At 38.1% G+C, this 13,187-nt stretch overlaps 1 protein-coding gene across 8 annotated transcripts in view; it reads right to left on the reverse strand.

Moving 5' to 3' along the window:
- Window positions 1–13,187, reverse strand: part of FAM135A (family with sequence similarity 135 member A) — a 155,701-nt gene that overhangs the window by 86,379 nt on the left and 56,135 nt on the right. For all 8 annotated transcript variants that reach the window (XM_032153951.2, XM_032153936.2, XM_032154015.2 and 5 more), the window contains 2 exons: window positions 193–332; window positions 9–79 (listed from right to left, as the gene is read on the reverse strand). In XM_032153951.2, coding sequence (XP_032009842.1) covers window positions 9–79; window positions 193–332 — 211 coding nt within the window. The remainder of the gene's footprint in view (window positions 1–8; window positions 80–192; window positions 333–13,187) is intronic.

The following is a 13,187-nucleotide window of genomic DNA, read 5'->3' on the forward strand; positions in this document are numbered from 1 at the left end:
CTACTTACGAATAATCTCCATCTGTGAAGTGCAGATCCAAGGATAATAGAAAATTCATTTCCTCAAGGGTTTCTTCAATCTGAAAAGAAATTACACTATGAGATACTTTTTGAAATTTTATAGAAAGTTAGAAATAACACCTTGAGGCATTACAAAAAATATTTACATAAATAAATATGAAGAGATGTTTACCTTTCTTTCATCCAATAGCATTTTTACTTTGAAGATCATAACATCATTTAAAACAACCTCTTCATTTTTGTACAAAATTTGAAATGTTTTACTGCAAATTAGAGAATCATGAACTGAGGCTGGAAAGGCTAAAGTCATACCTAAAACAGATAAGATATGTAATTGACAGATAAAAGTAAAATATAACCCAAGCAAATTAACACTTGTACTTTAAAATACTATATGTTTGATTATATTACTATAGTGTCATTATCAATTTATACTGCAGTATTGGAACATTTCTGAAAGTTTACTTATTTCTATGATTAGAAAATAAATAAGTACATTATTAGTATTGTAAAATTACTGCATGACATCTTAATCTGAAAGGTAAATGAGGAAATATCGAAGCAGAAATTTTAGAGTGAACAACTGATCTGTATACCACGTTTAAGAGCAATTTAGTTTTCCATAGCTGAATAGTAAAGAATTCGGTTGGCCTTTGTACTGGTTGCTAGGAGTTCAGCTCTAAACACTTGGAATAAAGAACTTGGCTGGCCTTTGTCTCCAGTTTCTGAGAAGTAGCCTCTAAATCCTTGGTGGCCCCTAGTTTATGCTAAAGAGATGACTCAGGATGGGGGCTGGCCACATCACTAAGACCAGCCATGTGATTAGAGAGTTGAGCTTTGAGCCTAGTGATAAAACCTCAATATCCAGAGAGGGGAGAACAGCTAAACACTGAGTGACATGGGCGATGATTCAGTCAGTCATGCTTACATAAGGAAATATCAATAAAAATTCTGAACACTGAAGTTTGGGTGAGCTTCCCTGGTTGGCAATACTCTGCATATCATCACATACTGGATGTTCGAGAGGAGGGAAGTTAACGCGTCCTGACTTAATGGGAAGAAAATAATGGAAGCTTCACCTCTGGGACTCTCTCAGATCAACCCTATACAGGTTCTGACTTGAATCCTTTTGCTGTAATAAAGCTGTAATAATAAGTGCAGCACTATGCTGAGTTTGGTGAGTTGTTCTACTGAATTATCAAACATGAGGGAATAATGGGAACCCCCAAATTTGTAGCCAGCTCTTCACAACTGTGGGTAGCTTATAGACCACTAAACTCATGGCTGACGTGAGGGGAGTCTTGTGGAGGACTATGTCCTTACCATTTGAAGTTTGGTTTTTATCTCTGGGTCATTGATGTCACTCCAACAGCCTACCTGCTGTTATGATCTTATTACCCTGTGCTCCAGAAATAACAGTTGAAACTAGAGAAAAAAAGAAAAAAGAAAAAGAAAAAGAAACTAGAGACCAAGGTGGGTTTGGAGCTCAAAATGGGATATAAGACTCCAATTGGAGTCATGAGGATGTCCACATAAGCTGGTGGATGTCAGTCAAAGGCAGGGTGCCTCTGCGGGCCAGGGAGCGCAGGATCCAAATGCCCATATGAAATCCACATGGGGTGGTGGCCTGATGTCAAGAGCCTGTGTGGAGTGAGGAGGGCAGCCAAGAATAAAGTGTCAGAACCTGAGCAGGATGAGGAGGCAACCTAAGTGCAGCGGTGACTTTGAGTAAGGTATTGGGAGCCCAAGCAGGATGAATAGGGCAACTACAAGGGAAGGCACCTCAGGCTGGGGGGTTGGAACCCAAGTTAGATGGAGAGAGTGTCTTTACAGAGGAGCAGCCTGGTACAGGGTGTGTAGGAATCTGAAAGGGATAAAAAGACTTCATATGGGGGTGGGAGTCAAGAAGGGTGGGCAGCAGCAGCAGCTTGACACACTACTGGAATCCAAGTGAAGTGAGGAAAAGGAGCTCCTGGCACAAGGCATTACTGAAGTCAAGTGGGGAAAGGAGGGGGTCCACATAAGGGAGTAACCTTGCATAAGGTGAAGCCCAACTACTTCAAGGAGACCATCTATGTGGGAGAAGAAGCAGTGACAGGAAATTGGCACATATAAGGGACTGATCAAATAAGGAAACATATTAAAGGATAAGGGGAGCCAGTTTTCTTACCTATCAGGGAAAGGATGTACACATATGGAAAGGAGATACAAATACAGAATGAGTCCCATGGTACTGGACTGAAACTGAGAGTACTGATATGAACTTATGGTTTTCATCATATATTTAGATAAAGACATGTAAATTTGCATATGTATGTGTAAGTGTATAGGTGTATACAATGTACTTACTATCTTTGTCCACTCAAATGGCCTGGGAGTAGCCCAACCACAAATGTTAGTCTTTAGTACTATTCTCCACTGAAAGGATCCATGGCTTTGTAGAAATGGTTGGTTCCAAAGCTGGGGCACAGACAAGTCTGGACCATCTTTTTTATACCAGAAAGTAAGGAAGTGATTAGAGAATGTAGGGACACAACAAAAGGGCATAGAAGCTAGTTGGAAGAGAATGCCCCGGCCATATCTGGGACAAAGTGAGCATCAAAATAAATTATGACAGTAGTGGATTAACATCTGTTGAGTAAAAAGAAATCTGTAAGTCCATACTGATATAAATAAATAAGTGAACGAAAAAATCTGAAGTTTAAGAAACAAGAGACATTAACTGCAAAGTGAAAAAGAGTAATGTTACAGTGGAGAAGCTGGGAAGAGAGCACCTTAATTAAGTGATCCAAGTTAACATCATTAGGAATTGGACAGATAGAAACCACGTATCACCTAATAGGATGTAACAAGAACAACAAGCATCACTTCTGAGATATTCCTGTCAAAAACACATAAAATGAATCTAATCACAAGGAAATTGTAAACCCATGCAAACTGAAGAACATTCTAAAAAATAATAGGTTTGTAGTCTCCACAAAAGTGTCAGGGTGATGAAAGTCAAGAAAAGACTGAGGAACTGCTCTAGGATGAAGGAGACTAAAGAGACATAACAATTAATTACAATATATGATTTGGAACTAGATCATTTTGCTATAAAGGACTTTACTGGGACAACCAGCAAAACTTGAACGGGGCTAAGGATAAGATGACAGTAACGTGTCAGTGTTAGTTTCTTGATTTTGATGGGTGTATTGGGGTTATGCAGAAGAATATTCTTTAGAAAAAAATAATGCACTAAAATATTTGGGATGATGCAGCAATCATATTGGCAAATTACTCTTACATGGTTCAGGAAAAAAAGTTCTTTATAATGTACTTGCAACTTTTAAGTTTGAGATGCTTCAGGAAATATATACTTAAAGGGAAACCAAGCAGACCAGAAACTTGACTTCTGAGTATGTTAAAAAGCTGAGAAGGGAAAGAAATTTTCCTCAATAAAAGTAAATTTTGTTGAAAGTACCCAGGTAATGTGAGGTGAGAATCCACTGCCTAAAGGTTTCTCTATTGCTCTTCCCTGAAGATGCTGCATCTCTCTCAATACTTCCATGTAATTTCTACCACTGGGCCTGGAGCTTCTTTGTTGCTTACTGATGCTTTGAGACATTCTTTGTCTCTCCTCCCTAAAACCACTTATACCACTGGCTTTGAATCTCCTGTGATCAGGCAGTACAGTACCACTCACTTTCTTGCTCATTTTTGTAGTCTATAAACCCTGGGAAGCCTTCATTTCTTGAAGGCTTTATTTCCTAATTTAAGGTCACTTTTTCAAAAACTAGTCTAAGCCATAACTCTTGAACTCAATAGCTATGTAGGTAAACCTAATATTTGATCTCCTGGGTTCCTTTTCTCCTCTTTTTAAGTGTTCTTGCTCTCTAACCCTCTTCAGCTCCTCACTCTCCAGACTTTTATATTACCAGTGACTGCAATCCATCTGTAATTTGAATTTCTTCTTTTAAATTTCCAACTTTTAAGTTCAAAGGTACATGTGCAGGATGTGCAAGTTTGTTACACTGGCAAATGTGTGCATGGTGGTTTGCTGCACACATCATCCCATCCCCCAGGTATCAGGCCCAGCATCCACTAGGTATTCTTCCTGATCCTCTCCCTCCTCCCACCCCCTACCCTCCAACAGGCCCCAGTGTGTGTCATTCTCCCGGATATATTCATGTGTTCTCATTATTTAGCTCCCACTCATAAGTGAGAACATGTGTAATGTTTGTTGTAATGTGAATTTCAATCAACCTCTCCTCCCATACTTCCACCTGTCTTTCTAGTTCATACCCTCTGAGACCACAAGTTCAATAATCCTTTGACCACATTTAGGAGTAGATTCCATGAACCCTACTCCTTTTCATTATCCCCTTACTTTCTCTTAATTCCTTTTTTCCTTACCCATCTTAAATCCTATGATCCATCATTATAATACACTCTTGCATATAACCTATTAAGGATATGCTACCCTTGCTTTGTCATATTGACCTGGATAAATCCCAACTCCAGCTCTCTGCCCAATCCATACTTGTACCCACAAACTGGGAGAAAAATAAATAGCTATCTTGACTGGCTGTACTTTAAATTCATGACCATCAATTTCAAGTGGGTCTTTAGTGCTGCCTAGCAATCATACTGTTATGTTCCAAATCCATTTTATCCCCATATTCTTAGAAGACTATTTCATAAATTATTTTCTCTCCTCAAACCTAGCCTTCAGTCTCACTGATAAATTTGTTTCTTATTTCATGAGAAAATAAAAATAATCAGAAGTTCTGTAAGCTCTACTACTGGATCTACCTGCAGATGCACCTAGACAAACTCCCTATTTCTCTGCTCCCCTTTCAGGCAAAACTCAAAAGTCTTTGCTATTTAGTGTGTTTGATTCATCTCCCATTCTCTCTTCAGCTCACTGTGTGATAGCCAGCCTCTAAAATGGCCTCCAGTGATTCTCTTCCTGGTATTCACACTATTGCACAATCTCCTACAAAGGACCAGGGTTGATCTATGTGATAGAAGTGACAGTAGGGACTGGGCGCGGTGGCTCACGCCTATAATTCCAACACTTTGGGAGGCTGAGGCGAGCAGATCACTTGGGGTCAGGAGTTTGAAACCAGCCTGGCCAACATGGCGAAGTCCTGTCTCTAGTAAAAATACAAAAATTAGGTGGGTGTGGTGGTGGCCAACTGTAATCCCAGCTACTTGGGAGGCTGAGGCAGGAGAACTGCTTGAACCTGGGAGGCGGAGGTTGCAGAGTGAGCCGAGATTGTGCCACTGCACTCCAGCTTGGGCAACAGGGTGAAACTCCATCTCCAAAGAAAAAGAAGTAATAGTAGGATTTGTGTGAATACAGCAGAAGTAATTGATTATAACCTAATGAGAGATCCTGAGTCAGAGGCATGCAGCTAAATTTCTGACACACAGAAACTGTGAGATAATGTTTGTTGTTTTAAACTAAGTTATGGGATAAATTTTTACACAGCAATAATTCATACTCTAATCAGACTTTAGCCCATATAACTGTTCTTATCAAAACGACTAAAGATTTCTGCTTTGCTAAATCCAAAGGTCAACTCTCAAACCTCATCTTACTTGACTTATAATCAGTATCTAACATAGATACTATGATCCATCATATAATATGCATTCTCTCATTCTGATTCTTTTGTTTTTTTTTTTTTTTTCTACTTTTTTTTGAGACAGAGTCTTACTCTGTGCCCAGGCTATAGTGCAGTGGCACTTATCTTGGCTCAGTGCAGTCTCGACCTCCAGAGCTCAAGCAATCCTCTCACCTCAGCCAAGCTAATTTATTTTTTATTTTTTGTAGAGACGAGGTCTCATTATGTTGCCTATTCTCTCATTCTTGATACACTTCTTAAATGTAGCTTTCTGGACATCACACTCTTCTAGTTCTACTCCTACCTCATGGGCCACCCCGTTTCCGTCTCTTTTTTTTGCAGGGGGGTGGGGGTGCTGTTTTTTTCTCATCAAGAAGCAGCATAGTGCAGTGGTTAGGAACATAGATTGTGAAGCCAGACTGGCTAGGTTTTAGTCCTGGTTCTGCCACTTACTAGATCTGTGAACTTTGTTCATTCTTCTTTTCTATGCCTCACAACCAATTCTTCAGTAAACCCATTGGTTCTATCAACAATACTAAAAATGATCTGACAGAAAAAAGAAGGCTGCCTTTAGGAATGCTCTAAAGGAATTCTCATGCCAGATAAGAAGTTGTATACAAAATCAGTAATTTTAAATTGCTGTGAATGATTTCAGTGAAAGTTGCCTATATTCTCAACTGACATCAATATTTTAAGCTTTAAAAAAGAAATACCAGTGACTTACATGTAATAAACTTCATCTTAATTTTATTCTCAAACCAGAAGCAACAGGCAACAGATGTGCAACTTCCTAGTCATTCATTCACTCATCCAATCAACAAATATTTACTGAATACTTACTATGTATCAGGTATTCTCTAGGTGTTCGGGATACACAGTAAAATGAAAGAGATAAAAATCTCCGACCTCATAGAGCTTACATCCTAACGGAGTGGTGTGATAGAGAATAAACATAGTAGTAAATGACAGAATACATTTGAAAGTTGTAAGTATTAAGTGCTATGGAGAAAAATAAAGAAAGGAAAGAGGGATGAGAAAGATAGCAATTTTAAACAGAAAAGCCAGGCAATGCTTTCTTGAGAAGGGAACCTATCAGCAAAGAAGAAAACTGATTCCTGTGTTCTTTCCCCTACTACATGCCACTAGGTCGCTGTCCCCTCCTTCACCCTAGCAGAAGTCTGGAAGTTTATTCTCTGAAGAGAATAAAAGTCCTCTGAACTAAAAATCACCTGGCAAAACTGAGAGAGCATGAATATACGAGCACAGGCATATTGAATACTAAGTGCAGAGATTCCAGAATTGTTCTCTACTGGGCTCCTAGAAGCCTGTCAGCTAGATTCTTACTCTCTAGGAAGAAGACAGACAAGAGTCTTCTATGGCATTTCAAGAACTATAAAATCTTAGATTTTACCAAACTTGCAACCTAACAAGCTAGCCTGCCACAGTTTCATAGATGTTGGCAGAAGACACAAAACTCTTGGGTCAAAGACAAAAGGTTTGATTATGCACAGCATAGCAAGCAGCATGAGCTTCTTGTTCATGTTAGTTTCCCTTGTATTCACTCTTCCAAGTCCCATGGGAGTGACACGGAGGCAGGCCAGGTGGATACCATGCATGTGGTGGGTTTTTGGTCACAACTGAGGAACCCTAAGCTTAGGAAGCCTCTATCTTTTATAAGGGTAGCTATAAGAAAACCTATGTAACTTTTGCACTGTCCATTATACTGGAAAGTAAATAAATGTACTGTATGTTCTAGACAGAGACACTGTCTATAACTTCCAAAGCTGTTCATTGCACACATATCCTTAAAAAGATGGTCTGTAAACAGAAGGCTTTCAGTGTCTCTGCTCATAAAATGTTTCTCTCTTCTCAGAAACATGAGAAACCACAGAGAAAAATTCTCAATGATATATACAGTATAATCTCAGATTCTTCACAGTTCTTGACATGGGGAATCTAATGAATTCAATGAAAAATAACTATCAATACTGACTTCAAAGATTCCTTAGACAAATGGCTCACCATTGCCCTAAAATGAAGCTCAGATAAGTCCCCTGTATGCTCTCAGAATTTCCCATCAGCCTTCCTTTCAGTCATGTTTAGACAACTGAGGCCTATCAAATATCAGGAGACTTTTAACATGTTTAAGTTAGAGACTAAAACAAAGAGAAAAAAAGTAACATATGAAAAATTTTTTTAAAAAAGAATACTGTTCTTAGAGAAGATATTACATTCATGAAACAGGAAAACATTGTTATAGCAAAGGAACACTCAGACAAAAGAGCACTTGGATTTTAAAATGGAGAGAAGCAATGAAAGAGAGGGAAGGAGAGAAGAAAAGGAGAAAAGAAGGAGAAAGGGAGTGGGAGAAAGAATAAGAGAGGGTAAAAGACAGAAAGCACAAAAGCAAATAGCTCAAATAAGGGTTAAAAATAGAGGTGAAGAAATACCATAGTAGAGCAATAAGAGAACGGGAAAAAGGAGAAGAAAAAACTAAAACTTAAGAAAGCCAGTAAAGATTATCTACCTTGTAAACAAAAATTCCAAAAAGAAAGAACAAAGAAAACAGATGGGAGATAATTATTAACAAATTAAGAAATTTCTCAGAACTGAAGTACTCAAAGACCCAAGGTACAGCATTATGTGCCATCAGAACCCCAGTTACCAAGAGGATATTCTACCAGATTCTTGAAAGGGGAAAAAGGTCACATAGAAGACTAAAAATCAGTCTTTTTTTTATGGAGAAAAAAATAAGATTAGTAATCAGAATGGCTTTGGAACTCTTAACAGCAATGCTGCAAACCAAAAGATAATGGAGTAATATTTTCAAAATTCCAAAGAAAAAAGATTTCCAACCTAGAATTCTATACTTAGCTAAACTTCCAAACAACTGCTAAGGGTAGAATGAAAAGATTTTTAGATGCTGAAGGCTTCAAAATATTTATTTCCCATGCCACTTTTCTCAACAAGTTAACTATTTATAGGCTCTACGAAACTGAGAGAATAAACCAAGAAAGAGAAAAAATAGATGTTAGGAAATAAGAGATTCAACATAGAAGAGATGCAAAGGGAATGCCTAGGAAGATGGTGAAGGAAGATCCCAAACAGATCCTCTTGCTTAGATATACAGTGACCAATGTAGTTTGGATTTGTGTGCCATAAAAGATGGATATGTTAACATCCTTGCTGCTAGGGTACCAACTTTAACCTGAGGACAGATTAAAAGCTTGGCTAGATTTCTTTTCAGTGCTTGGCTTATTTGAAGGTGTACTAATGAAGTTTCTTGCCTAGATCATCTGATGATACTATTTTCACTTCACTAAAGTTTTCTGCTTTGGCCTGCTCTTGAGAGTTGGAGGAGGGCAATGTTAAGTTTAGATGCAAATCAGTCTGTTCCATATGTTAGATATCCAATATTTTATCACATTACAATCTTGCCAGAAGCCCTGAAAGTGGTAAACTCTCAGTTTTACACAATTCACTCTTGACCTTGCCCAAGAACATCTCCAAAGGGAGTCTTAAAACCTTTCAGGTATAAAGAAGCATACCATAACCCAGAGACTATGTTCAACTTTTCTTCTGGGAGACTTCTTTTAATAATAGCAATATTTACGCTATCTTACACAGCTGGGTTTGTGCTTGCCACTCAATTTTTTTCAAACTGAACCAGATATTTCCTTGGAATATATTCATACTGACAAAATACATTCATAATGATAAAACTATAAATAAAGCAAAAGAATAATTAACACAAACGTCAAGAGGGGTATACAGGAGGATTTTACAGTACTAGTAATGTTCTATTTCTTAAATGAAAGGTTGGGTACCTGGGTGTTCATTTTATTATTTAATAAAATAATGTGTTATGTAATCTTCAAAAAATGTGCAATACATTTCACAATACAAAGTTACACATTCATTATATAGCTGCTTTGTGCCATGGATTGTTCTCAGCTAAGTGGACTGAACAAAAAAACCAACCATCTTCCCTGACCTCACCTAATTCTGTAAATTACATCTACAATAAGTGTACAAAAGACAGAGTGCTATGAAATCTTACAATATGGGGGTGAACTTAGGCTGTGAAACCAGGAAAGGCTTTGTTGACAACATAGCATTTGAATTGAAACACCATGAAAAAGAGTCAAATGAAGATATAAGGGAAGAGCCTTTCAGGAGGAAGAAATGGAGATTTCTTGAAGGCAAGGACCTTGTCTCATTTATTTCTTACTTCATATTAGTATTATGAACATGATCAGCACTTATGGATGTGGAGAAACTGAAACTCTTGTGTACTGTTGGTGAAAACGTGAAACAGTATAGCTGCTGTGGAAAATACTATGGGGGTTCCTCAAAAAATTAAAAATAGAACGACTGGCCGCACACAGTGTGTGGTTCACGCCTGTTATCTTAGCACTTTAAGAGGCCAAGGCAGGAGGAACAGTTGAGTCCAGGAGTTCAAGCCCAGCCTGGGCAACAAAGTTAGGCTCCATATGTACAAAACATATGTGACTCATGGGGCTGAGGTAGGAGGACTACTTAAGCTCGAGGTCGAGGGCAGTGAGCCATGATCGCACCCCTGCACTCCAGCCTGGGTGACAGAGCGAGACCCTGTCTCAAAAAATAAAAATAATAAAAGTAGAACTACTACATAATCCAGCATGTCACTTCTAGTTATTTATCCAGAAGAACTGATAAAAGAGGGTCAAAGAGATGTTTGCACACTCACATTCATTGAAGCATTATTCATAATAGTCAAGAGGTAGAAACAACCTAAATGTCTATCTACAAATTAATGGATAAAGAAAATGTGGTATGTACATATTAAAGAATATTATTCAACCTTAGAAAAGAAAATCCTGTCATAGCTACAACGTGGAAAAACCTTAAGGACATTATGCTAGGTGAAATAAGCCAGTCACAGAAAAGCAAATACTGCATGACTCCACTTATATGAGGTATCGAAAGGAGTCAAACTCATAGAAACAGAAAGCAGAATGTGGGTTGAGAGGGGGTAGGAAAATGGGGAGTTGCTGTTCAATGGTATAGAATTTCAGTTATTCAAGATAACAAAATTTTAGGTCAGGCGTGGTGGCTCATGCCTATAATCCCAGCACTTTGGGAGGCCAAGGCGGGTAGATCACTTGAGGTCAGGAGTTTGTGACCAGCCTGGCCAACATGGTGAAACCCCCTCTACTAAAAAAAAAAAAAAAAAAAAAATTGGCCAGGCATGGTGCTGCATGCCTATAATCCCAGCTACTCGGGAGTCTGAGGTGGGAGAATTGCTTGAACTGGGAAGACGGAGGTTGCAGTGAGCCGAGATCACACCACTGCACTTCAGCCTGGGTGACAAAGTGAAACTGTCTCAAAAAAAATACATAAAAGGAAAATAACTGAAATACTGTTCTGTTATTCCTTTTTACACTTTAATGTTATTATCAAACTGAAGGGTCTGGGAAACAAGAAGACCTAAACGTGTATGCTAAGATTACTGTCTTGAATCTGAAACTTTGTTTTCTAATATTTGCTAGATGATAACAACTCCATTAAGTCAGAAACCACATTAATCTTTTCCACTGCTTTAATTTAGGACTGAGCACTTAGGTTTCACACATAATAGGCAATCATAAAGTATTTAATAAATGAATGTTCGTCTAACTTCTTAATTTAATATCCTATTTCCTTGTTCAAATGACTTGATTTTTATTTTGCCCATCAGTTATCTGCTAACACAAACATTCAGATCTATAGTTTTAAAGACTTGAGATAATTAGAGGCTTCTAAATGCTTACATTCAATCATGATAATTTACATTTTATTTCTATCACTATCTGCATTTCCATTTCCTTTGGTTAAACAGCACTGGTATCTTTCATTTATTTTGTGAACAAGTGACTATTCATTCAACCATAATTTATTAAGTCTCTCAAGTATTGAGAACTAAGAGACGTGAACATAAGTAAGAACTCTGCCCATTTTCAGAGCTCCCAGTCTAGTTTGGATAGAAACATTCAATAAATAATTGCAGTACAATGTGATAATCTCTTAACTGCCTATTTCAGCAAGCCAAAGCAAATGGCAATCTAACACTATCTTTTAAACCAGGTAAAAAGACAATTAAAGGGCAATGACAGAAGCTGTTGAATCTGAGGAAAGCAAAATGGAGGCTTGCCAAATAACTTCCATTTTGTAATCTATGCAGTTTAACTGAAGGACCTAACTTTATGGTGAGTTCTCCATTTATGGCTGTTGAGATTATTCAATTACTGATAACAGTAAAGGATTAGTGACATAATATGAAATGTCTCTAGCTCCTTTTCCTCATTTTTTTAAAGCACTGTTCTTTAATGGTGATTAATGTTTGTTTTAGTAGAATCCCATTTCTGAGAAAAAATTATAACAACATAAGCTAAGAGAGGTATGCAGAAAGTGCTATGGGCCAGGAGTAGTGGCTCATATCTGTAATCCTAGCACTTTGGGAGGCAGAGGTGAGAAGACTGCTTGAGGCCAAGAGTTTGAGAACAGCCTGGGCAACATAGTAAGACTCTCGTCTCTACAAATTTTTTTTTTTTAAAATTAGCCCAGTGTGGTGGCATGCGCCTGTAGTCCCAGCTACTGTGACAGGCTGATGTGGGATTATCACTTGAGCCCAGGTGTTCAAGGCTATAGTGAACTACGATCACACCACTGCACTCCAGCCTAGGTGACAGAGCAAGACCCTATCTCAAAAAAAAAAAAAAAAGAAAAAGAGGTAAGGCAAAGGAAACATCTAACTGCTTAGGGGAGTTACCTATGGTTTTAAAAAGGAGGTAATAAGGAGAGGAAAGGAGAGGAGAGCATGCACAAAATATGAGCAAATAGAACCCATCAAACCTGAGAAACTGAAAGTGGTTCCATGGAATCCACAAGGAGAATGGTGGGAAACAAAACTGGACATGTAGGATAGGATCAAATCATGAAAAATCTTAACACAGCAGAACTATCCCAACATTTCAGTGGCTCTCAAAGGAAGGCCCTGAAAAGCTGGTGGCTGAGCAAAGCTTAAGGAGACAACTAATAGAGGAGAAAGATATCGTTCTGCTAACAGCACTTCAGAATATTTGAAGCTTTATTCCAAGTAGCTAATTAACCACTGCCAAAATAAAGTAACTGGGACAATCTTTCCTTACTTTTATAACTAGCCCTTATTTCCAGCCTTCCTTTCTCCTTGATGTTAACTTTTTGAAACTGCTATCACCTACCTAAAAGCTGGGTGGTAGCATATAGGAAGAAAAATGAAATACATGTATACACACACAAAGAATATTATCCAAGACAGAGAAGTGGCCTTAGAAAAAACCTGGTCAAATATCAATAACTGCAATTTTTTTTTTTTTTTGTCAGAAAAATAGAAACTTTTTTTTTTTTTTTTTCATACTTTAGGGTTTTAGGGTACATGTGCACAATGTGCAGGTTTGTTACATATGTATCCATGTGCCATGTTGATTTCCTGCACCCATTAACTCGTCATTTAGCATTAGGTGTATCTCCTAATGCTGTCCCTCCCCCCTCCCCC

Source organism: Hylobates moloch, unplaced genomic scaffold (assembly GCF_009828535.3).
Source record: "Hylobates moloch isolate HMO894 unplaced genomic scaffold, HMol_V3 SCAFFOLD_2, whole genome shotgun sequence".
NCBI classification, from domain to species: Eukaryota; Metazoa; Chordata; class Mammalia; order Primates; family Hylobatidae; genus Hylobates; species Hylobates moloch.